This window comes from Perca fluviatilis, chromosome 24, assembly GCF_010015445.1.
Source record: "Perca fluviatilis chromosome 24, GENO_Pfluv_1.0, whole genome shotgun sequence".
NCBI classification, from domain to species: Eukaryota; Metazoa; Chordata; class Actinopteri; order Perciformes; family Percidae; genus Perca; species Perca fluviatilis.
In genome coordinates this window covers 5529074-5555894 of record NC_053135.1, presented here as the reverse complement: position 1 = coordinate 5555894, position 26821 = coordinate 5529074, and the positions used below count along the sequence as shown (strand labels likewise).

At 41.5% G+C, this 26821-nt stretch overlaps 1 protein-coding gene across 16 annotated transcripts in view; it reads right to left on the bottom strand.

Moving 5' to 3' along the window:
* The window catches only part of LOC120554525 (vang-like protein 1), a 59114-nt gene that overhangs the window by 12307 nt on the left and 19986 nt on the right, over nt 1–26821 (bottom strand). For 9 of the 16 annotated variants that reach the window (XM_039793444.1, XM_039793447.1, XM_039793445.1 and 6 more), the window contains 5 exons: nt 26282–26408; nt 10670–11101; nt 9942–10117; nt 3548–3708; nt 2579–2617 (listed from right to left, as the gene is read on the bottom strand). In XM_039793444.1, coding sequence (XP_039649378.1) covers nt 2579–2617; nt 3548–3708; nt 9942–10117; nt 10670–11101; nt 26282–26408 — 935 coding nt within the window. Of the gene's footprint in view, nt 1–2578; nt 2618–3547; nt 3709–9941; nt 10118–10669; nt 11102–19240; nt 19645–21122; nt 21210–22357; nt 22572–25567; nt 25679–26281; nt 26409–26821 lie in introns of those variants that run through there. The other 7 variants (XM_039793453.1, XM_039793459.1, XM_039793457.1 and 4 more) reach the window with 7 other exon arrangements.

Here is a 26821-nt window from a genome sequence, read left to right as displayed (position 1 = left end):
TGGATATGTTTATTTTTGAACCATTCCATTGTAGATTTTGCTTTATGTTTTGGATCATTGTCTTGTTGGAAGACAAATCTCCGTCCCAGTCTCAGGTCTTTTGCAGACTCCATCAGGTTTTCTTCCAGAATGGTCCTGTATTTGGCTCCATCCATCTTCCCATCAATTTTAACCATCTTCCCTGTCCCTGCTGAAGAAAAGCAGGCCCAAACCATGATGCTGCCACCACCATGTTTGACAGTGGGGATGGTGTGTTCAGGGTGATGAGCTGTGTTGCTTTTACGCCAAACATAACGTTTTGCATTGTTGCCAAAAAGTTCGATTTTGGTTTCATCTGACCAGAGCACCTTCTTCCACATGTTTGGTGTGTCTCCCAGGTGGCTTTTGGCAAACTTTAAACGAAATTTTTATGGATATCTTTAAGAAATGGCTTTCTTCTTGCCACTCTTCCATAAAGGCCAGATTTGTGCAGTATACGACTGATTGTTGTCCTATGGACAGAGTCTCCCACCTCAGCTGTAGATCTCTGCAGTTCATCCAGAGTGATCATGGGCCTCTTGGCTGCATCTCTGATCAGTCTTCCTTGTATGAGCTGAAAGTTTAGAGGGACGGCCGGGTCTTTGTAGATTTGTAGTGGTCTGATACTCCTTCCATTTCAATATTATCGCTTGCACAGTGCTCCTTGGGATGTTTAAAGCTTGGGAAATCTTTTTGTATCCAATCCGGCTTTAAACTTCTCCACAACAGTATCTCGGACCTGCCTGGTGTGTTCCTTGTTCTTCATGATGCTCTCTGCGCTTTACACGGACCTCTGAGACTATCACAGAGCAGGTGCATTTATACGGAGACTTGATTACACACAGCTGGATTCTATTTATCATCATTAGTCATTTAGGTCAACATTGGATCATTCAGAGATCCTCACTGAACTTCGAGAGAGTTTGCTGCACTGAAAGTAAAGGGGCTGAATAATTTTGGCACCAACTTTTTCAGTTTTTTATTTGTTAAAAAGTTTGAAATAGCCAATGAATTTCGTTCCACTTCATAATTGGGACCCACTTGTTGTTGATTCTTCACAAAAAATTACAGTTTTATATCTTTATGTTTGAGGCCTGAAATGTGGCAAAAGGTCGAAACGTTCAAGGGGGCCGAATATTTTCGCAAGGCACTGTACACCAGTATATTCTCTCCGGTATATTTCTCAAGTGTGATCACAAAAATCCCATGTGAATGTTACCTTAATATTATTCTCTTTTAAGTACACCAATAAGTAAAGACAACTTTAAATTACATTTTTTGCCTGTTGTCTCCTATATGATATTATGATTTGGCACAACAAACCAGCAAATCAGACACCAGTAAAAAAGATATGCTGCATTAAAACTACTCATTAAAACTACAAGTACAATTCTCAAAAAAGTTACTATGGAGTAAATGCAAATTGTTACTTCCCACCGCTGAACACAATACACATTGTTATAGGTATTCCCTTTTTATGTACGCATCAACTGTGCCATAATTAAATATTTAAAAAATGCAAAACATATTAAAAAAAACAGATTCAAACTAAATTCATTCATGTACTAAAGAAAAAAAACGCGAAATAACCTTAACATATTTTCATTTAGTTCTGACAGAAAACATATACAATGTGTATTGTATAACACTTTGTTTCTTTGTTTAACCTTTAAATTTTCAATATTTTAGAAGATTTCTTTGCAAAAAACACTTTCTATCTGCTGGGATTCATTTTCAATTCCCAATATCTAGAGCCGAAAAAACAAGATGGAGACCAAATAGCTCGTCAGCCGTTCTAAAATCACCTGAACCCATTTGGATGCAGTGTAATTGAGTGTTGCGGCCGCTTTGCGCTCAGGGCTTCACCACTCTTTAATCAAGGAAAGCTTATTGTCTGTCCCTGAGTTCGACTTATTTATTACAGTGTTGGTGCGGCTGCAGGAAGAAAAAAAGGAATTGGAAGTAAAAGCTCCAGACAGAGATGATACAGAGAGAGAGAGAGAGAGAGAGAGAGAGAGAGAGAGAGAGAGAGAGAAGTCCCTGAGCAGCTGCTGCAGGATGAAAATGAAGGAGGATGAGACACGAGAGAGAAATGACAACGCCAGCAGCATAATAACTATTGATTTATCAGCCATCTCCGCGACTGTCTCCCACTAACATTTGAGGGCAGGTAGAAGAAAGGAGGGGGGACAAATGGCAGAAGAAAAAAAACAAAAAAACCAGCAAAACGAAGTGGGAGTCAAGTTAGTGCACTTGAGTGAAGCTGGAGCACACGCGAGGGAGAGCAATCACTTAATATAGAGGGGTTGTGTTACATTCTGCCAGCTGTTGTAAGGACGACTTCAAAACTTTTTCATCAACCTGTGGCATGCAAAGAGTGAAGAAGAGTGGAGGACAGCGAGTGTGTGAGGGAGAGGTGTTTCACTCAGTGACATTACTTGTGTGTGAAAGGAGGCTTAGCTTCAAGGACGTGGATAGAGATTTAACGATGGCTTTTGTAAAGTGAACACCAGCAGTCTGTCGGGGTGCTTTAGTTAGTAGCAGCGCTGCATTTACTTACTGTCCAAAAGGTAGGCTTTCAGTTTAGCTCTAAAGGCATCTGAAAGGGTTAGTGTCAGTGTAAGGAGACACACAGGGAGAGGAGAGAGTACCAGAGGGTTTATTGAGGCACATATCAAATAACCACATTTGCACACGTTTGCATGTCCTTAACCATTAACTACAAATCACCTGTGCTTTATTTTACTGTCGACAATTTTCCAATTATATGCTTGCAGATCCATTTCCTTCCTTCCAGGCTGTTTTTCACACATTCCAGTACAGTATGGAAATCAACTTGCAGGGACTTGAAATGTGCTTTAGATAGGTGATCCGTCGCATGAGAAAAGTTAATTTATTGCCGCAGTTTTGAAAAAGAAAAATATGCAAAAATTTCAAGTTGCTGCAAATGCCCAAAAGTGTGCGGTTACAATTTATGAAACGTGAATATCTGCCAATTTTATTGGTCTTATTTTATAAATCTACTCTACTTTGGGTTTTGAACAAAACAACAAATTTCAATGCATCGAGATGGGCTTTGGGAAGTTGTGATGGGCTGTGTGAGTGTCGGGTGGATTTTATTATATATTAAAATTATATTATACTGATTATTATTATTATTATTATTATTATTATTATTATTATTATTATTCTGAAGCAAATGTAAATGAATGGCTGCCTGAAAGTAATAATGGAACTTAAAAAACAGTGTAACGAAAATAATGGTTAGCTGCGGGCCCTACAATAATCTAAATCAAGTTAACACTACACATTTCAAAATGAGCAACCTCTTCTGTGTTACAATGGATATACAGTACAGTGTTTTTTAACTTGCTAAATAAATCAAAATTGTAGTACGATCTCAGCATATAGGTTGACATAAATGACTAGAATTAGGAAGAAAAAGCAGACTTCAACACACCAGAACACGCAGAAAAACCAAAGCACTGACAAAGACATAACATGGAGTTAAAAAGGCCATCCCACTCACCCTCGGCGGGGGCTTCTGGGAACTCACCATCCACGTTGTAGACCTTGAGGCCAGCCAGGTGCTTGGCTGCACGGGACTTGGAGGCGGAAAGCAACGCCGGGTTACTGACTGGGAAGTCGCAGTAGTAGTGCTCTAAGATGGCCAGAGCTGCCCGCTGAATGCTGGAGAGGAGAAGAAATGGAGATGAGCTTTAGCCAAGGGAGCTGTTGTAGTTCAAATCCATGTAGCTCTATGCCAGTGTGAGAGGCTGAGCTTTAAAAGTGGAGAGAAGAACGTGAGAAGCATTAGCCACAGGACATTTTTTCACTTGTAATACCAAATACTAAGAAAAGATCCCTGCAGTAATTTGACAACTCTTCTTGCTGAATACAGAAGAACAGTAAAGAAAAAAGGAGAGGGCAAAGAGAGTAGGAAGTATTAGCTGAAAGACCTTTCTGGCTTGCTTTGAAAATTTGCTAAGACTGAAAAAAAACTTCTGGTTGAGGACAGCGAGTATCATCTGCTGAGAGGAAGCAAAGAGGTGTGTGTGTGGAGGGGGGTTTGGACCCGGGTAGCATGGGGGAGAGAGACATTTTCAAATGTAAATCGCTTACTTTTTCAGAATAAACAACAGGACTTCTCACAGTTAAACAAACCCCACATATCAACATGAAATGAGAAAATGTGAAAGAAAAGACTGTAGGGAGTGAGAGGGGGTGGGGGGTCACCAGCTGAGAACTAAAAGATCTAACAGTAATACTTCAATGAATGCTTTAGTGGTGAAGTCCCTTAATGCTGTGACAGCAGAAACACTGAATGAACAACAGACCACAGCCCTTTTCACACTGCTAGAATAACTTGTATTAGTTAACCCTTGTGTTGTCTTCCCGTCGACTGTGCAACTTTTTATTTTTCTGGGTCAAAATGTACTTTTTTTCCAACGTTGTGGTCGTCTTTTTCGTCGCTTTTACCCGAAAGTTTTTTATACGTTATTTTGTCACTTCTTAGCAATGTTTTGTCAATTTTTTTGGGTTGTTTTTTCCCCATGTTTTTGAAGCTATTTCCGACAATTTTTTTAAATCTTTTTTTTTTTTTTCTCCAAATGCTATAAAATTGAATAAAACGCCAAAATTCAAGTAAAGTACTGTGCTGATCTTTTATTTTACTTGTGAAGAGTAATGGTTGTATGGAACCATCCATGTTATTTTTTTTGACAATTTGGTTGAAAGAAACCTAAATTTCTGATATAGAAACGTTTTGAATATGGGTCAAATTTGACCCAAGGACAACTGGAGGGTTGAATACATAAAGAAACACAGAAAATAAAGGAGTCATCACAGGGGGAACAGGAAGGGAAGACGGATGGGGGGGAAATGTTCTTAATGGCACGTTAACACTGAGAGCAACGTTATCAACAATTCACTGGAACGCCTGACTGTAAACAACAAATCAGATTTGGGCATTTCTTCGTTTCCAAAGGATTGTGATTTTGCTTCAGCTTTTCCTGTTCATATCCGTCACCAGGATGTATGAAAGGGAGAGAATAAGTAGAAGCAGTCCGAGACTGTGTGCTCTGGAGCAGCAGCAACAGCCCCCCCCTCCTGATCCTTTACACTCTGGATCACACAGCATGCCACGTCTTGTCCTTCATAACACAGCACTACTAAACCAATTGTACACAAGCAGAGTGGATTCACATTATACAACATAAATCATCAGCTCTTTTATAATATAGTGCCTCAGTTTAATTGGAAGTGAGCTACATGAGAGATTAAAGAGAAGATTATGTTGCTTTTGAAACAAGACATATAGTAACACAATTACTCAATTATTCAATTTAAAAAGGATCGGATAAATTTAGTGTACACTTTGTGCACAGCACCAAACAGACAGGCAGACAAAGTTAGCAACCAGCTAGTGAACATAGAATAGCATTTAGCGGCTAAAGAGCTAGTTAGATATAACAGAGCTAAAAAAAAAAAAAGAGTGAATATGGGATTATATTCATTAGGTGGACACGAACATGATTCTTAATGAATGATGTTAGTCCGTATCTGCTAGATATACAAATAGACAACGTTTGATAAAACATGTTCACCATTACAATTTCGGAGAGTAATACTATCACCAATAAAATCAATGAATGCATAAATATTTATGTCGTTTTAAAGCATACTGCTCGGTTGTGACGCCACAAAAGCCAGTTCCTATGACCTGCATTTGGCTGAGAGGACGGCAGCAGATGTTGACAGCTGTTTACTGACCCACAACACAACTTCACTGCTCAACACTGGGCCCCTTTCGTTCTGTGTTTGTATGGATGTATTCATAGGTGTGTGAGCCATCGCTGTGTCATTCTTTAGGCCACGTGGAGAGCTAACTCAATATACATGAACAACAGCACATGCTAGCCTGCAGCATGTGCTTCCTATTATCCAAAATCAGGATCACAGTATGACATCTGAGCCACTTCCAGATACTTTCTGACTTTGTGCAACTTCAATTCCTTCCTATGAACAAACCTTACATTAAGTGATGGGTCATTTCAAATACCACAGGCAGATACAACCCACCCAGGGAGCAAATTACAAAGTCATTCATACTGATTTTTTACTGCTCTGTCACAGGTAGAGCTGACAGTCACATCATCAGCACAGCTGTTTAGATTGTTTAACAGTCTAAAAATACGACTTGTGAAACGAGGATTGGGGTGTCTGTTAATGTTCATCAATAGAATTTCACTGCATCGGAAGAAAATGAAAAACCGAAAGAGAAAAGGGTAAAAACAAGGGGCCAATGCCTCCATAATGGCCTCTCTCCTGGAGACATTAATTTATATATATATATATATATATATATATATATATATTATTGGCCTTCTTTTAAACAGATTTTTTACATAACCGAACTTGGCTTTCTAAGGTGATTTTAAAGTGTAACCTAACCATAACCATTGCCTAATCCTAGTGCAGCGCTGCCTTGAAGGAGACGTTGGGGGGCTTAAAACACCGATAAACCTTTTGTACACAAATTACAAGCCTACAAAGACCAACTACTGCTGTAGTTTACAGCCTGAAAAAGATCCCCACTGTGGGTGTGTGGACATGGATGATAGTGAGATAATTATGTTGTTTATTTGGACAAACTACTTCAATTGTGTTTACCAGCCTTTTTATGGGAGTGTGTTCCAAGAAACAGGTTTTACTCTATTAAGTGGATACCTGAAGGTACAATGTACACATAACTGACCTAATTTATAATAAATTAGACAATACAAAACAACTATATCCAATTAGCAAATTGACAATTATGTGTCACCTAAAAGCACTAACAGTAAAACAGTTACATGATTCATGCCATTCTGGTTTGATGATTTATTTGCCAGTTTAATACTATAGGCAACAACAAGCATAGTCCAGCATTTTAATACTTGGATGATTTCAGCAACAGTGCTTCACTCATAAGACAGACCACTGTAGGAAAACAAACACATCAGACGGTGTATTATAGCAAGGCCAGAGGCAGCGCTCATTTCTGCCACAGGGGCAGCAAGGAGTGATAGCAACTCCCACGGTTAACTCAAGAGACCCAGGCTGCCCCTTCCTGCATTAAGCATTTAGACAGACGGGACCATTGTTTAGTGGCCACTTGCATAAGTGCTGAGTCAGAGTTTCTGCCGCTTCCTAACTTCGATCAATTATTAAGCCATGCAAACATGACACACAACCATTCAAACCAAGCAGCTCCCCTGGCTTACGTAGCAGCATCTTATGCTGACATAAAGAGTAACTGCAGACCACTTTGTAAACCAGTTGCCTTTGAGACCAAGGTAGCCGACCACTGCCTTCTCTCATGTTGAAAGTGTTTAACCCCCACCCTCTATGGCTGTGAGGAATGCGTTCATATTCAACTTGTCTGGTCCGACAAGGGGACAAAAAAAGGCTTCCTCAGGCCTTCAGATTGGCATCAAAGGCCAGGCACACAGAGACAATCCTTCAGGGCCCCAGGGCCCAGGCTAGGTCTCCATTATGATAAGGCAAATCATGTATGCCAGAAAAACAGGAATGTGAGCAGCAGCCGGCGCCTGTTAGTAGAGGAGATACATGAGAAATTGGCTAAGAAAATACACCCCTCGTGTCTGGGTTTCTCTGAATGATGCATTGTTCGTGTTTGTGGCTACATGTGCATGAATCATTAGCATGTATGTGGTAATTACCCATGCACAGACACTCATGTGTCTATGTTTGTGCGTGTCCATGCATGTGTGTCAGGCTGACCAGATGCTGCGCCCCAGTCCGCAGGGAGCACTAATTAGCAGTGTGTTTACAGTCACAGACGGACAACAGAGTGAGGCCAGGCCTGCTGCTGGCCAAGCAGGATGAATGGCACAGTTTACAAAGGACAACACCCCCAAGGCAGCCGGCGAACACACCAAACAGAACATTACACACAGACAAACAGACACACGCACACACAGACACACAATTTGCACTTTTCATAAAAACAGCCTCTATTCACCAACATATACAGATATATCTTACCTGTGTATATGTCTGACCATATTCAGCTTTACTGTATATAACAGTATATACCAGATTAATTCTACTGTCTTCAGTACAGACAATTTTCCTTGTTGGGTTCCACTGCAGTCATTCTGACATACCCCCTAAACACTGTGGGTGCAGGGCACGTAAAGTATGAACCAGTCCATCTGCAACTACAGAAAGATACAGACCTTAGTATAAGAGCAGATATAGGATACGATTTCATCCATCCTGTCATAAAAGAAGTCCATCTATAAATCCATCATGTTTTATTAGTTGCCCGTAAGCAGTGTATGTCAGAATGGGGGCTGCATATTGATACCAGGAAGCAACAGGAGAGCTGCTTGGCTAAAAATGGCATCTTTCTGTTTTTCCTCTGACACAGTACGGTCATAAAAACCTGGTCTAGTCTAGTCTTAGCTGGTCTTTCCTACACACACCTACGCGCGCGCACGCACGCACGCACACACGCGCACGCGCACGCACGCACGCACACACCTTTCTTTCATTCCCACATACATTTTAGGATTCTTCAACACTACCCGCCCATTAACTATTAATCCCACGTTCTGCATTCTGCCGTACTTCACTGCCTCCCGTAGCGTTCTCCCTGCCTCAGTCTCCTGCGTCTTTCCTCTGTACTCCGCCCTTTGTCTGCAGGGGTTTCCTCTCTGAAGTCTTCCCCACCCTCCTTTTTTCTTCTGACACAATTTCCTCTCCCAATCAGCCACTTTGTCTACAAGCCTTCGTGTCTCTGCATTTTCTTCCATCTCTGGCTAAACTGTCAATCTCCCTTCCTACTCGATCACCACTCTTTTTTTCAGTCAGGCACATCCCTCAGTTTCTACACTTTCCTCTATGAATTCCTTACTCCCATTTCCGAGGATCTAACCAGTGAGTTCCCTCTTCCTTTCCCACGTCTCTAACTTGAGGTGTCCCAGTTTCTATCTTGACTTCTGCCTTCATCTAACCCACACATTCTCTTTTCCCTCCCTTTCATCCCCCCACTTTCTCCTCGTCTATCCCTTGGTGGCTCACATCAACCTAGCTCTCTTTACCTTCTGTCTTGTCCCTTCCTCTCACTCCTTCTGCCTTCAATCGCTACATGCACAGAGGTCACCTGGGTATTCTGCTACCCTGCTTGCATTGCTAACAGCATTCATTAAGTAAGGGATAATGTAGAGCGAGCCGGTCATTATTGTGAATTAGAACCCTGACAGGGTGATGCAGGACCCCGAAGCAAAGGGGTTCAATGTGCATTAACGACTCGCTTCTTACACGGCTTCTTACTGAAGAAATCAATCATTTGACAAAACATATTGATTTTAAAATGATTTAATTGGTTTAAAAATGATCACCCAGAGTCTAGGATCAGAACTGTGTCCATAGCGGCGGTCTGCTATACAGAAATACCAGACGGTAGAACGTCATGATCAGAATCGAGTATTCTTGATAATAATTCTTATTCATCTGTGCCAATGTTGTCCAAAAGATATTAAAAATGTATAAATGAGCCACACTGTTGCATTGGGTGACATGTTCCTTCATTAACATGAATACATACACTTTAGTTTATTTTGACTCAAACCTACGTACAACATCCTGCTGCCCAAAATAACCACTAGAGCAGCAAATGTGTTAATCCGCAGCTGAAACTAGACCCCAACATATTCTTTTTTTTCCACCTCTTTGAGTAATGTTTGCTAAAAACTACAGTGTCCAGCTGTTGTAGGAAATTACTGAGCCTTTGAATAGTTAATAACTCTCAACAACGACCATTTACACAAATCACTGAACATGTATGTCATGATTTGAATGAACATGAGGATACAACATCAAACCACTAGAACTTGAAACACTGTGCTTCTCACCTGAGCTGTCCCAGGTTGTAGTGCCGTATCTCGCCATCTGTGGAGCGTGTGACGCACACCGAGAAGCACGGCTGGAGCTGCCGGAGCTCCAGCAGGACGATGGCCAAGTAGTGGATGAAGAGCAGAGCATCCACTAGCGACACGGCGTACTGCACGATGCCCTGGTAGTTCTCGTCCTATGAAGGATGATGTTTTAAGGGGTCATTTGTAGCTCTTAATGGAATATATGTACACAATGCAGAACACAGACAAGATGCAAATCAGTTAACGCGTGCAAAGACATTTCCAAAGCATAAAACACTCCTGCGGGGTTAAAAAGGAGATCATACACATGTAAGGCAAAATGTAGAGCATATGAATATTTAGATACATTTCAAAGGATTGCAAGCTTTTTAGACGCCGTTTCTGTGTGTGTTTTCCTACATACATTCTGAATGAGGGGCCAACTGGGATTTTAAATTATGACTCACAGTAAACACATAGCACTGGGGAAACCAAATATCTGTGTTTTGGTTGTTTGTGATTTTGTTGAGCTTCTAAAAAGGCATAAAAAATGAATGTGTCTGCAACATTTGAGACCTCTCCCACTGCTATTGGAAACATTTGTTTCTGTGTGGGTCTGTAGAGTTGGAATTTCCACATATATTTTTAGTTATTAGTTAGAGTGTACACTTACAAGCAATAATAGCTATACTATTTCATGCCTGCATTCCCTTCTCTTAACCCACCTGTGAGTCAAGTATTCTGACTCCGTAGAACAGCCAATAGGAAACCACGAAGAGCAGCACCAGCACGGCGAGCAGCGCCCGGAAAACAAAGACCCGCGGGAGGCCGGCCCGCCGCGGCCTGAAGAATAACGCCCAGACGGCCAGAAGCAGTATGAGCAGCTTGAAGGCCACGGAGATAAAGAGGCCTTCGCAGGCCGTGCCGCAGCTCTGCAGCTTCTCCGGCCAGAGGAGGTGGGGGAGCACCAGGAAGGCCAGCGGCGTCAGGAACACCAGCAGGCCGAGGATCACGGCCAGGGCCAGGGTGAAGTAGCGGCGGCAGTCCAGCCCCACGCTGTCCTCCAGGTCCTTGGTGATGCGAACAATGTCCTCCTGAGAGAGGCTGTGCTCCGATGTGCCCGTGACAGCTGTCGTGGTCTCGCCCCAGTTGTCATCCTGGAAATGAAGGAAAAAAAAAAAAAAAAAAAAAAAAAGGATTTCAGGTAAAGGGTGCATCCTAATTCCCCATATTTTATCACTCTTTGCTTCTTGATCCTGACTAGAAAGAGACTGAACCGGTCTGCCATCATAAAAGGACCTTCTAATGCTCATATTTCTGCTGGACAGTGCTTTACTGGATCGGATAACTATATATTTATTTTTGCTTTGTTTTTGTCAATGTCTATTTTATTTTAGTTTCTTTTTCATGCAGTTGTGTAGGTCAGTGTATATGTATAGTCTTATACATTTTTAACATATATGTATGTAGATTTTTTTACTTTTTCCTACGGGTGCAAACTGGCCAAACTGATGATTCTACAGATGATGCCTGGGAGAAACAAGAAGGTCTCATTTTACTAAAAGGTTGTTTCCTAGATTCACAGATTTCCTCGCGTCTTCAGTGAAAGGAAGCGCTGATTTCAGTGCCGTTCTTTGTTCTTTTCTCAAAGAAAAGCTTAACTCCAAGTCGTCCAGAGTCGCAGCCAAAGCCGATTCAAAAGACCGATGTTCGCCAGCAGCAGCAGCCATAAGCCCGCTCACCGACTCTATACACGATGTGATTGGCCCGGCCTGAGTTTCGTTTTTCCAGCTCGCAGCCAACGGAGAGTTGCTAGACCCCCTGGCTGCAAATTATATTTGCTGCCGCTAGGGTGCGTCTAGATTTCTAGGCTACCCGGTGACTTCGGCAGGTCTAGCAAATGCACAATAACAAAACTACAATGGTGGTTGGCCCAATATAGCTACGTTGATCAAGGGGGAAATGTGAGTGAGAGATGGCATTGGAGGATTGAAAATATTAGGAGAGAAAGCTTTCATCTGAACTATACTGCATCAGACTTGGTAATATTTTCCTATAGCTGGGGGTGCATTACTTTTTGCTTTTGACGTCAGCTCAAAAAAGGCGTGGAAGGTTATTTCCAAGCACGTGAGAGAGAAAGGGAATAGAAGATAGGAAGTGGAAAAAATAAACAGAGCGAGCTGCCAACTGGGCTATGCGCTGACGTCTGGGTCTGACTGCATCCGCAGATAATGAGGGTCAGCGGAGTCGGAGCAGAGCCGCTAGAACAAGAAAGATAAGGACTCTTTACACAGCAGTAATAACAAGCTGCTAACGTGGCTCTGTGAGCGGCTGAGTGCTGCCCCTGCCAGTGAGAAGGGAACTGATAATGTACCGCCATCAGCAACAACAACATTCAATAACCAAAGGCACTGTCGCCATAATGCAATACAACTGTAGAATCCTATTTTAAGGATTGTATTAGTCTCGCACTAGCAGAGAGGAGATGCGTTATGATCACTTTAGACTGATGGGGTTGGGAGGTAGAGGAGGAGGCTGATGGTGCATTGGGACAGAGAGTATCCCACTGGCCTCAGGGGTTAAAACAGCAGAGAACCAGATAAAGCAGAACAATGGGAGGACCCAGGCAGAATGCTCAGGTAGTCTTTGAAGCTGCCAAGTATACTCATACACTATAATAACATTTTCACTATTCAGAAGAGCAATACTGCATACACAAATATACTGGATGGGAAGAAAATCTAAGGAGAATTCATGTTTGCGCCATTATTTTTTCCACATCTTTATTACCGGATAAAGATGGTGAGACATAAAACCCAGGTGAAAAGCAGTTTAAAAACCATCCAAGGATCATACAGTGGAAACCAAAAATGATGAGCCTAAACACGATGCAACATTTGGCCACACTCTTATTCATGGGAGACGACATGTTAAATGTTGGCTTGTTGGTATAGGTTTTCACGGACAGTCTTGTTGATGATGTCCAGAACTGAAAACTGTCTCAGTTTCATCTGACCTTTGACATGACAATGCGGTTGTAAATACTCATCTCCCCGTCTGCACTGCTGTAGAAAGACTCAAACATCATGAGCGACCGATCTCATGAGCTGTAAACCAGACGGTGGAATGCATGACTCGGGTTCAAAAGGTCAAAGAGTAAAGAGTTTAAAGAGTTTAAGATGTCTCCACGAGGACGCAGCCTGACGTTTAGGCGTGCTAGAGGGCCAAAAGTGTCTGCATCTCATTTTTTCATGCAAGTGAATAGTAGACATTTAAGCAAAAATAAGATTTAAGTCAAATTCATTTAGAATGTAATTCTCCGAAGTTTGACTTGACTTGTGTCGAAATGTAATGGATCGAAGTAACAATGGCTCAACATCATATCAAGTTTTATATTTAACTTTGGAATCTGAGGAGATAAATATTGCATTCCATTTGTGCCCCGAACTCGGATTTTTCAAGGTCAAAGTCGGAAACACGCCCCCTGACTTCAGATTTCCGAGCTCGGAACTCGGGCAACCACCGAGTACCCTGAGCTAGAAATCCAACAAGGCTGCTCCATGCATCAACAGTTGTGAAAGCTGTAGTAATGTACAGTGATAAGCACTTCTGTGTTATTTGTGTCTTACTAAATCATATATATGTAAACGCAGCGCTGTCCATATTCTATCTGTGGACAATGTTGTTACGCTGTTTGTATGCACAAAAACAGCGCCATGCGTTGTTAACAACTGGCATTGCTAGCAATGGCTAACCTGGCTAGAGCTGACGAAAACAATGAAAATCTGATTTGTAAATGGAACGCATTCAACTCGGGTGTGACGTCATTCCCAGCTTTGGCTTCCGAGTTACGAGGTAAATGGAACGCACTATGATTGCATCTGACAGAATACGGTTGGTACAAATGTCCGATAACACAATGAAACATACACACAAACATAAATAATGCATATTTCAGTCCACTCAATTGGAGTGGAGATTGCTTTTTAACCAGAACGATGAAAGCCACTTCATTAATAATGAGAGAGGCAGACTGAAGAGGTCCTGAGCCTCTCCACAGAGACTTGTGCAACAGGACTTTTACTCACATGAAGCAATTATCCCCTACACAGTACAAAAGTAAGCAAAACCTCATTATTTTCTTGTTGTATTAGCAGAGGTAAGTGCTCAACAAAAGGCGGGCCATGACCACTGCTTACACGAAGATTCACAAATCATCAGGGATGACAACTAGCATTCCAAAGCAGTTACATGGCAGCACTGGAGATATTTTGTCAAAACGAAGGTTGGAAGCCCTTTTACATGCACACATGTTTTTATGTCTCCTGATGGAACTTTTAAAATCTAAAATGTATAAATGTTTTTGGAATGGATCCACTTGGTGTTAAGTCAATATAATCTATCTATAACACATAAGTATGCCTGTATATGTGTGTGCGTGTGTGTCTGAGAAAGGAAATCAATAGGCATTACTTGTAAGGAAGAGTGTCGGACCACGGTGTACCTTGAGAACACCCAGGGGAGACATGAGTCACAGCTTCTCATGCCCACACTCATCAACACTCATCGCTCATAGCGCTTGTTTCATACCTCTGAATCACACACTGCTTAAGGACTCCTTCAGGAAGTCTATCACCAGTTTTACACAACAAGGACTTATAAAAGACACATCAGGGTAAAATGTATTGATACTGCAACTACAGTAGTCACTTTTTAAAGCAACAAAAAAAGTCCAGTAGTTCCAGCTGCTCCAACGTGAATATTTTCAGTTTTTTTTAGTCTTCTGTGATAGTAAACTTAATATCATTGGGTTTTGGACTGTTTGTCAGACAAGACAATTTATTTTAAGATGTCACCATGGGCTTTGTGAACTTGTAGTGGACACTTTTCTCGCTGACATTCTACAGAGTCCGACAAGAGCAAATAATTATTAGATGGATCAATAGTGAAAGTCGTTAGAGGCAACCTTCTCCGAGGCACCTTTGGTGTCACACACGGCTTCATAGTTCACTAAATCACACAGATAACACTTCAGGCTGTGTTCAAAGAACACATCTGTATGTCTGACCCCTAAAAACAAACTAGAGCCAGGAGACCGTTAGGTGTGCTTAGCATAAAAGACTGAAAGCAGGGGAAGAAAGCAAGCCTGGCTCTGTCAGATGTTCAAAACCCATCTAAGGATCTCTGAATTTGACTAATTAACACATTATATCTTGTTTCCCTTCCTGGAATCTACCCTGAGCTAATTATGTCCTGGCTCCATCTTAATAGCTTAATGGACAGTCATGAGGGTTGTATCAATCTTCTCATCTAAGTCTTGGCAAGAAAGCAAATAAGCGTATATCCCAATATGTGGAAAAGTTGTCCGTAAATTTTTTGACCAATCATTTTAGCTCTACTAGTAAGCATTGAGCAGTACATTAAGAGAACCTTGACTGATGTTCCAAATAATTTAATATGAAGCAAAATTGGTGAGAAGATTCAATTTGGTCGCTACAAGGGTTGGGCGATATGGAGAAAATCAAATATCACGATATTTTTGACCAAATACCTCGATATCTATACCGCAACGATATTGTAATGTTGACTATTGGTGCTTTCACAAAATATTTACACATTTGAGATTTTTGATAAATCACCAGTAATGTGGATATAAAGACTAAGTGGGTAAAGGCAAATAATTGAACAGTTACAACAGTCTGGTAAGTTCAGAAAATCACTTTACTGTAATCAATGCAGCCTTTAAAACCAGGAAAAGAAACTTATGCCATATTACAATATTACGATATCCAAAATCTAAGACGATATCTAGTCTCATATCACGATATCAATATAATATTGATATATTGCCCAGCTCTAAACGCTACTATGCTCTTCTTCAAGGTATCCACAAATTGTTGTTGTTGGATCCTTTACTACTCTTCCTGGGCTTTCCCTGCACAGCTAAAAATAGTCATTAGTGACCCACATTTCCTGGCGGGATTAACCAACCAAACACCACAGGCTGATCTGGTTCAGTACCAGCAGCCTCGCAGGAGGCCCAGTCCCATTCATCACATTAAAACAGGTGAAACTGAGAGGAGCAGTGAAGGGAGAGGAAACAAAGAGAAATGTTCAATAACAAGACAGCCAATTAAAAAAGGAGAGGGACTGATCCAGAGAGGGAGGCAAAGTAAGGCCAGTGGCAGTTCAAGGGCCAGACAGGATTACCGCACAAACAAACCAACATGTGAAACCCTCCGCTCACAACTACGTATGCGTCACGAATATACACATCTCAACTAAACACCTGTCAGGTCTACTCTTGTCCTACGTCTGCAGTGATTTATTCAACTCAGACGAGGTTTAACAAGCAATTCCTCTGATCTGGGAGGAGCTGGGGCGTTACGGTGGAGACTAAACTCCTGAATAATGGAAACATCTGATATGACGTGTTCTCACATAACACTCAACAAGAGAAGAGAAAAATGAAAAAGGGTTGAAGACAATGTAAATCTACAAAATACATGGGAGATGTAGGAGAGCAGAGTACAATGTGGCGTCTAGCTAAAAGTGGCTGTTTGTGTTTTTCAAACTAGCTAGTAGAAACTGGATGATAAACCAAATAGCTATGGTTGTAGGCACCGATCTTAAATAGTAATCCCCCATTACAGGAATAGATTTGGGATTCTTGCTGAGAATGAGATAAGAAGATTGATACCACTCTCATATCAGTCTCATATCCGTCTTACGGTAAATATGAAGCTAGAGCCTGGAGCTTAGCATAAAGATTGAAAGCAGGGCGAAACAGCTAGCCTGGCTCTGTCCAAGGTGAAAAAAGGTCTACCAGCACCTCTAAAGCTCACTAATTAACAAGTCTCGTGACTTCAATGTGCTAAGTACACTACTACTTTGTGTCTTTATGCTAAGCTAAGCTAAGCTGTCTCCAGGCTCTAGCTTCATATTAAGTGTAAAGACATGAGAGTGGTATCAATCTCCTCATCTAACTCTTGGCAAGAAAATAAGAATAAGCCTATTTCCCAAAATATCAAAGTACTCCTTTAACACGTCTTAGAGAATGAAACACTGCAAGCAGTAAAACACTATCTTACAACTTTGTGATTACTTTGGCACTGCTTCAAAGGAAAAGACTTTCAATTTGTTCAGCCACTAAGGAGAGCATAACAATTATGTATAACCAGGAAACCAAAGCCCGGAAAATACTGTGTCTAAAAAGAGCAGTAATCTAGCACTAAGGCAAGCATCCATAACAGCAACATGTGCAGCCAACTCTTGAGGAAATCACTTTCTTCATCACACCCACCCAGGAAAAGACACAGAATCATTAAAAACAGTTGAGCAGAGCGGTTACAAAAGCACGGCGAGAGCGGTTTGATAAGAGGAAGAATGCGCCATCAAAGCATTTCTTTGATGAAATGTTGGCCAGGCTGGAAACTAAGTGCTGCAATATGATACAGTAGCTGCTGAGCGTTACACATCCAGCACGACATTTGAACTGTACACAGGCACTTGTTTGGATGCATCACATTGCATTACAGGACTGCTTGTTGGGATGGGAGAGATTTCCTGATGGTATAGGCCTTCGCTCAAAAGGCCAGTTCCTGCTGTTTTTGACAACAACAACAAAATATAATTGCTTACAATAATGCAAAATAACTACGTTTTGCAGTTAAAAATCAGAGAAGCCAGAAGATCTTGCGCATACTGTCCTGAGGAGATTCTTTAGAACCACAATAACTAGCGTAAGCCTTCAACTGGTTCATCATGAAAAAAGCCTGAGCCGGTATTTATAGCATACTGAATACGTAAACTAACATGCTATGTGGAACATTTACAAAGCTTTCAGCTGTGTATTTTCTGCATTCTTCATCCACCAGAGTATAAATACCAGCTATTGTTTCTCACAGTAAATCAACTAAAAGCCTGTTTTCTGTTGTTCAGTTATAAGTGGACTGCAAACAAAGCCCCTCGCTCAGTGCAGGAACCACTGCACTTTACTCACTCCAGGGAGGCGAGGCAAGGGGTGTGTGTGTGTGTGTGTGTGTGTGTGTGTGTGTGTGTGTGTGTGTGTGTGTGTAAAATATAGCAACATGCATTCCCAAAGAGCTCTTTACAGCCATTTAAAACCACCGTGAAACTGTGGACAGTGTGCAAGGCTGCCAAGAACTTGTCAGGACTAGGGAAGCACTTCAAAAAGTTTCCTCGACTAATTCGCAGGATAGAGGAGTGACAGTGAGACAATGGGAGACTGACAGCTGAGCTGCACTTAATAAAGCGGTACGTTGCAGTATGGTTGAAATGGGAGTATCCATAGAAATGTCTGTTAACCAGCAGTACAGGGGAATAGAGAGAACTTCTGATTTAGCAAAACATAATGTATTATTAGAGTATTAGAGTGAGAGCTGATGCAGAAACCTGGGCTAACTTTGTAGAATTACACTCGATGATTGAAATAGTCTATTTAGGAGTAAAGAAGTTCTTTGCTGATTTGGAAAAATAAATGGCATTCATTACAATCATTTAAGTGGCTAACGTGAAGTGCGGGAGCACTTTAAGAGATGTTTTGTTAAATGGAACTTCGTTTTGTGTGAAATATCTCCACTAAGGCTGCGACTAATAATTTTTTCATCATCAATTTCCGCACACGGTGAGGTCATCAACTAATCAATTAATTAAGCAATCCGTGCCGCTCTCATCTCCAGTAGCATGTGAAATTAACAACAAACTAACATAAATAACATTTAAATAGGAATTAATTCAAATGTATAAAATAATAGGGACTTGGCTAACCTGGAAACAAAAAGTAAAGCCAACTGGAGAGGAAAGAAATTCTGCTGCAGGTAGAGGAGGTCCATCAGAGAAATCCTATAATAAGGAGAACTCAGCATCACAGTGACAGTGAAGATACATGGAAACTGATTAAATCAATGCCAGCATAGTGTTTCTCACAAGAGTTTGTGAGAACATGGTGGATGGACCTTGGGGGGGTGTCTGCGGGCCTGCTATCCAGGAAGAATATTTTGTACATTTTAAAATTAAATCAATCTGGTGGACTCCGTGACAGAAACACTAGTGTCTCTTTTCCACATCATCATCTCCTGTAGTGCCGCTACATACGTATACTGTGTACAGTCCAGCTATAACCATGTAAAGCAGTTTGTGCCTGAGCAGGGCTGCATTACGGATCGCACAACCCATTAAAACTAGACATCCTCACGTAGAATACCAACTTTTGTAGTCCTATCATGTAACAGTCACTGAGACATCAGGGAGCAAGTTGGACCTTTCCGTCCTACCTGGCTTGGTTTAGTCCCTGGTCCAGAGCTGGACACTGGAGGTGAGTTAGTGTTAGAGTCTTCTTCTACGGTGGTGACGATCACTTCCTTTATCTCCTCTATCGTCTGGCAGATCTCAAGCACCTGCAGCACCTCATCCCCTGCCTCCATCACCGTTGGCGACTGCATCCCGAAATGTTAAAAAAAACAAATTTTACCTCAGTCCAGTGCCCTCAAACATCGTCTCTGAACTCAGCCACTGCTCTCCTTTCCCCGATCCATCCCAGAGTGATTGTGTGTGTGTCTGACCTCCCTGACTCTCTACTGATCTGCAGCCCAGCCCCACTTTATCCGTCTTTATATAAAAATTTCTCCCATCATGCCTCAGGAGGTATTGTATGGGACTGTGCGCTCACTTGCCACATAATGTCAGGGGCTTTATGGAGAAAGGCAGAGAGCGATGAGCGCGGAGAACAGTAGAGAGGAAGAAGAAGGGGGGGGGTTGAAAAGATGATCACATGGGATGTCCTGACAGCAGGAAGGATGGAGGGGGGGGCGGGGGGGGACAAATGGAGAGGGAAAGGAGGAATAGAGTAAATAAATATTAAAGTCCAGATAGGAGAGTAAATAACAATTCCCTCGCTATACTTTGTACCATCCTCCTCCTCACTTTCTCTCATAGTCTCTCTCTCCTTCCTCCCTCCCTTTTATCAGACTTTCCCTCAAGGCATCCTCCCTCATTCTCCTCCTCATTCTCTGCTCGCCTCTTGCCTCAGCGGCACTCTCCGGCGATTGCTTCTGACCCAGTGAGCACCGCGGTGTCGCCGTGCTCCCCCTGGCAAGACTGCGTGTGTGTGTGTGTGTGTGTGTGTGTGTGTGTGGAAGGTAAGACAAAACCTGTTCATCACAACCAACCGATCAACAGTAGAACACAACAACGTGACAGTGTGTCTTAAAGAATCAAAGGCTGATATATCGTATTCCTCTGAGCCCCAGAGCGCTGTCGTTGTCCAAAAACTATTAAAAACACACCACTGGTGGCCGGGCCTTGACGCAGAGGTCCAGGGTTCGAGTCCGACCTGTGACGATTTCCTGCATGTCTTTCCCCTCTCTCTCCCTGCCTTTCTCACCTAGCTTTCCTATCAATTAAAAGCAGAAAAGCCCAAAAAAATAATCTTGTTGATAATTTTTTAAACACATCAATGAAGTATGTTTTTGTGACAGGTTTTTAAAGAGATTCAAAAAAAATTTATATTGGGAATATTTTAAATATTGAGAGATTGACTACGCCATTGTTGGCTTTAGTCTATTCATGGGATTTGTTGAAAATAAAATAATATAGAGCATTAGCAAGTTACTGGCTACCTAGCAGTTAGCTTACCAGTTACAGTAGTTCACCAACTACCCATGAGTCTCCAAGACCTAAATCACACATTTTGGGAAGACGTGCAGGTGATGCACAAATTTTTTAGTGTCATTCTGCGATGTTAATGATCTTCTCAAATCATAATGTCATATAGGATATTACTATACCATGGCTTTCAAAAAACACTGTCCTGAAATAGTAAAGCAAAGCCAGAAATCAGGGAAGAGTTATTTGATTGTGCTGACCTTACCTAGAGTCTTTAGCCACAAAGTTCATCTCTGAGTGTCCGGTTGTTGCAGGAAAAATGTCTTAAAAAAAAAAAAAAATCTACCCCCCAAAAAAACACCTCCAATTCTACCGTGGAATATCTTCCTTGCTCTCTCTGGCTTTGCCCACCCACAGAGGCTGCAGCCTGGCCGTGGCACGCAGCTTACAACAAGCACAGACACACACAGACACACACACACAAAGCACCGGGATAACCATGAAGCTCCGCGGGATTCTGTCTCACAGGAGACTGAGCCAGGAAGCACTCACCGCAGGGAAGGGTTGCCAAACATGAACGCAAGTGCACTGCCTGTTCAAAGAGCCTGCCATGGCTGCCTGTGCGCCCCACGGAGTCGGGGACGGCGGAGCTACCTGCGCTGTGGTCTGTCAGGGAATGCAATAAGTTGTGCTGCTGTTACCATACCGAGGTAAGCGAGCAGCTGCAATCACAAAGCAGCTGAGTTTAATTTGGGTTGAATGAATTGAGCTGCAGGGAGGACTAGCGGAAGGTAAAACAGGCTGAGGGGGTGCAAGTTGAGAGAGTAACACTGCAGTTGAAGCACAACAACAGATTTATTTTACTCTACTTTTAAGTCTTTACTTCCATTCCACATAGCTGGGCAATATATCGATATTATATCGATATCGTGATATGAGACTAGATATCATCTTAGATTTTGGTTATCGTAATATGGCACAGATGGGTTTTAAAGGCTGCATTACAGTAAAGTGATGTCATTTTCTGAACTTACCAGACTGTTGTAACTGTTCTATTATTTGCCTTTACCCACTTAGTCATTATATCCACATTATGATGACCATTTATCAAAAATCTCATTGTGTAAATATTTTGTGAAAGCACCAATAGTCAACACTACAATATCGTTGCGGTATCGATAGAGGTATTTGGTAAAAAATATTGTGATATTTGATTTTCTCCATATCGCCCAGCCCTAATTCCACATAACAAGAACTCTGTGTGCTCATATCATAAACCATTAAATGTCTTAACTTTGCTACAAAGTTTTGCAATCCCATGCCAGCCATGCAAATCAGACAGTTTTTTTGTGCATTTTGAGCCAAATTGTCTTCACCACTTATTTGCCAGAAAGCACCTGATCTCTGCACAAATGAACACAAGAGCACAGGGCCAAAATGGTTCCTTCTCTAAACTGCTCACAAACATCTCAAAATATACCCAGCTCCACTTTCTTTCTCCACTTGTTGGGATAGGAAGGCGCTAATTCTCAAAGAATGCTTCATGGTTTAAACATATCACATTTCTCCTGTTTGACACCTCATACAATGCCACTTCACATCACAGTACTAAGCCGCAAAGCTGCCATGCTGAATTGACCTGAGCTACTCCAATCCATCTCTCACTACCCACTCCAATATCCAGTTTCATACAACTATAACAGCAGGATGAACTGACCCCATAACGCACATAATTTAGTGTCAGTTCACCTATAGAAGTTCCATACCTCAGTCCAAGCTATACTCACCTCCATTGTCGTTACAAACACCCAACTGGCAAAATACAGCAGAGGCGGACTTGCCATGGACATCTACTGATACCATTTGTTCCCACTTTAAGATTTTACTGCTGAACGAGTGCTATGTTTCCACTGTGAAGGTCAAAGGCTGCAACAGCGAATGTTCTTTTTATGGAAACTATCCATTTTTAATGTGGATTTTTATGTTTCGCAACCGTTTTACAGCATCCTGTCCTTTGGTCTGATTTGCATGTTTTGAAACATGCGCAGCCTGGATCAGAATAAGTTGCGGCGCATGTTCAGTATGGCGAGTAAGGTCATTGGGTGTGATCAGATGTCAGCTGCTCAGTTGTGTAAGGACCTCATTCTGATTAAGCCTGAGTGCATCCTCAATGACCCGGCTCACCCTCTGCACAAAAGGTTCCAACTAAGCTGTCGGGGCAATGGAAGGATTCAGGGACAGTACAAAAACATAGGAACTGATATTTTGGTCTGGGCTGTGTGGAATGGTAATCTGTATGCAATGTTTGTATGGTGCAATATATATATATATATATATATTTATTTAATAGTGGATTATAATGCTGTTGGACATTGTCAGGGATCGTGTAGCCCCCTGCATATCATAGTATTTATGAGTGTGTGTGCCAGCGTATGCTAGAGTGAGCGTACTTGAATGTGCTCTCTGTGTGTGTGTGTGTGTGTGTGTGTGTGTGTGTGTGTGTGTGTATATACAAACATATATATACATATACATAAAAAAAAAAAAAAAAAAAAAAAAAAAAAAAAAAAAAAAAAAAAAAAAAAAAAAAAAAAAAAAAAAAAAAAAAAAAAAAAAAAAAAAAAAAAAAAAATAAAAAAAAAAAAAAAAAAAAAAAGTATTTTGATAACTCTGCAAACCCTTGGTGTTCTCTCAATGAGCTTCATGAGGTAGTCACCTGAAATGGTTTTCACTTCACAGGTGTGCTTTGTCAGGGTTAATTAGTGGAAGTTTTTCCCTTATTAATAAAAAAAGCAAAGGGTGGCTACTTTGAAGAATCTTAAATATAAGACATGTTTTCAGTTATTTCACACTTTTTTCTTAAGTACATAATTCCATATGTGTTCATTCATAGTTTTGATGCCTTCAGTGAGAATCTACAATGTAAATAGTCATGAAAATAAAAAGGAAACACATTGAATGAGAAAGTGTGTCCAAACTTTTGGCCTGTACTGTGTGTGTGTGTGTGTGTGTGTGTGTGTGTGTGTGTGTGTGTGTGTGTGTGTGTGTGTGTGTGTGTGTGTGTGTGTGTGTGTGTGTGTTTATCCGAGCAAGAGTGTTTGGAAATGCTCTCCCTATGCGAGTATGTGCATATGTGTGTGTGTGTGTGTGTGTGTTAGGGGGATGGAATGGAAGACACTTACACTTATATTTATATCAATATTTATATTCATCTGTTTTATGATGACTGTTTTGTATATCTTTGTTTACCTTGACCACCCAAATTTCTCTATTTGGGAAAATAAAGTTGACCTTGTAAGTGTGATAAAACCTTGTGTGTGTACTTTATCAATACACCTGTTCAACAAGCATAAACATGTAGAAAGCAATATGTTAATCTGCTCTGTCGCAACAACATCCACCTTGTATTGTGAAAGTTAATCAGCTGATTGATGGGCGATAGTGGAGCTAAAAGCCTGTGTTGCGCCAATACAGTTTGTAAGGGCAACGGCCAATGGGGAAACACCAAAACTGGCATCATCACACTCATTCCAAGTAATGGTGGAACTACATCACTCAGCGACAGAACTTCACACGTCCTAGTCCCTGCGGTCCAGCCAAACATTCACACATGCAAACACCATCTCTCGATGCAGGCAAGCCCCCTAAACAATTCTCTGGCTCAAACCTCCAGTCGGGTTTATGCCACATTTCCACGTAAAGCAACCCCTCTTCTTTTATAATTCCTGTGATGGAGAGGCATCACAGACACATCACAGAAACCTTTGTGCTGGATTGTGAGGACATCCCTGCCAGCAGCGATGTGCTGCTCTGTCAGCCAAACTCTGATTAAGTCCCAGCAGTGGAGTAATGAGCACAGCGCTGCACAGTTAAGTCTCTGAGACGAGATCGACACACACAGACACAAAATATTCACGTACAGGAGCATATGTGAGAGCAGAACACACAAGCACACACAGACACAGACACAGACACACACACACACACAGGGATTTGTGCTGAGCCTCTCTCTCAGTTGAATTGGTGGCCCTGATTACACAAACTAAAGCCAAACACCCCCGCCCTGTCAGCAGCACCACTGCAGGCCACAGCATGAATAAGAAATGAAAAGCAAAATACTAAAGATGGCTGTGCTCTGTGGCAAATCCTGTCATGTGTTAAAATTAGACACAAAAAAAGCAGTTGCACAAACACGAGCACTGCTAACAAGCCTTGCCACAAGGCAAAGTGAGCACCAAGTAGGTCAGTAAATGATGGAGCGTCTGGGTGCGTTTGTGTTTGTCATCTATTCCCTTCAGCGAGTTAAGCCGAACACTTGATGAAGACCACTGTGCCAGACAGTTGTTTGGTCAGTCTTGGGTGCTTAAATCTCTTTTTTTCATTAAATGCATTTGACTCTTGCCAGCAGCAAGTGTTGAAATTCCTGCTTTCAAAGAATGCTGGAAGAACAAGTGCACACATTTGATCAAGTGCTCCTCAAAATGCCATGAAACTCTCCTCTTAGTTATCTGACATTTTTTAACCTTTATTGGTTTACGGTGATTTGTACTTTATGAATGCACCTGACCAGTGCATAAAGATATTGGATACCAATGTACATTGTATTACTGAATGCAGAAATGAAAGGAGATGTGTTTTGACTCAGCAGTACCACACAATACTTAAGGTAACAAAACTCTTGTATCCCTCAAGCACTACCAGGAATTTCACGTCTTAACATGCCAACTTGCAGCCAACCTGCCCAGCTAACACAGTGCTATCTGATCGACCTGTCTCTTATTTGTTCTGCCTTTAATCTGACTCCAAGACCCATAATCACATGGTTGTCTGATTTATGAAATGAAAATGAGTCAGTACATTTGGCAAGAACAACATGGATAAACCAATGGCCAAACCAACCCATCCTGACGGTGTAGCCTATACATGATGTTCAGCAAATATTTGAGTTATTTAACAAATGCTAAAGGAAAAAGATTATTTGATTAACAATTGCCTACCTTATATTTCTCTATTATCAAATAATCCATCAAATTATCCATTTGTTGAGCTTGCAATCACTGACATCAAAGTAAGCATGGTTTCTGTGGGTAGAGTAGAATTTTGACTGACAGTCAAAAACAGCTAAGCTGCTGTTCTTGCTTGGTCTGGTCCATTTTAGCAGGGGTCACTGAAGCAACCCCCCCACCTAGCACTGGGCCGTATTACGGATTGGCCCACTCCCTGCTGTGAAATACAGTGTTTGCTTTTAACAAATTGGACAAAACAAAGTTGTGACGACCAGAGAAGCAACCTTCTGCATCCATATCCTGTTGCAGATTTATCTGTGATAGATTTCCTGAAAGTGACAGCCCAGACCTTGCCAAAAGTGGACTGGCCCTACTGGCTTTTGCCCTCAAATACCAGATGGCCTGTCCCAGCCCAGGCTGATAAACATAATCATCTTTCCAACTCATTTTGACTAGTGACTGATAAATCTCCTGTACTCTAAATCCTTTATAAATCAGAGTAGCAGAGAGATACTATCTTGTATTAGAGGAATCCATAAAGAAACTTATAAAAACATTGTTCAGCAATGGTTAATTTAAAAAGGTGAATGTACAGAAATGTAAAAGGTGATTTTTGTGAACTCATGTGAAAGAGGTTTCTAAGGTGGTTTGGATGCAGGATTGCATTTAAGTGATCGTGCAGACAGGTGCTGTGTTCAGTCCTACCTGGACCTGCTCACCCCGAACAGCTGAGTCGCCCAGCAGCGGCTCGGCGGGCGGCGTGTTAATTGTAACAGACTTTTCTGAGCGGCTGTCTTTACTGCGAGTCTTGTGGCGGTCCCGGCTTCGCTCCCTGTAAAACAAAGCAAAAGCAAAAATCATGGTTAGTGTAGTACAGATGTTGCCTTAAAGAACTACTAGTACACAAGCTTGGAAACAAAATGGTCTCAGAGGGGAACATGTTTTATACATGAAGTTCAATTTACTCGTCACAAGGAACCCATTACAAATATACAGTTCAAGGTGCATCCTCAAATGTCTTATTTTGTCTGACGAACAATCCAAAAACCCAAAGACAGACCTTTAAAGAAAACTAAAAACAAACAATTTTAATATTTAAGAAGCTTAAAACAGAGATGCTCCATCGACAATTTGAATTTTCTGTCAATCGACTAAACGTTTCATCTCTAGAGAAAACTGTTCCCGAAGCTAAACAACAATAACCACCTGGCAATTGAATGCCTCTGCCAACCAGTCAAGTTGCAG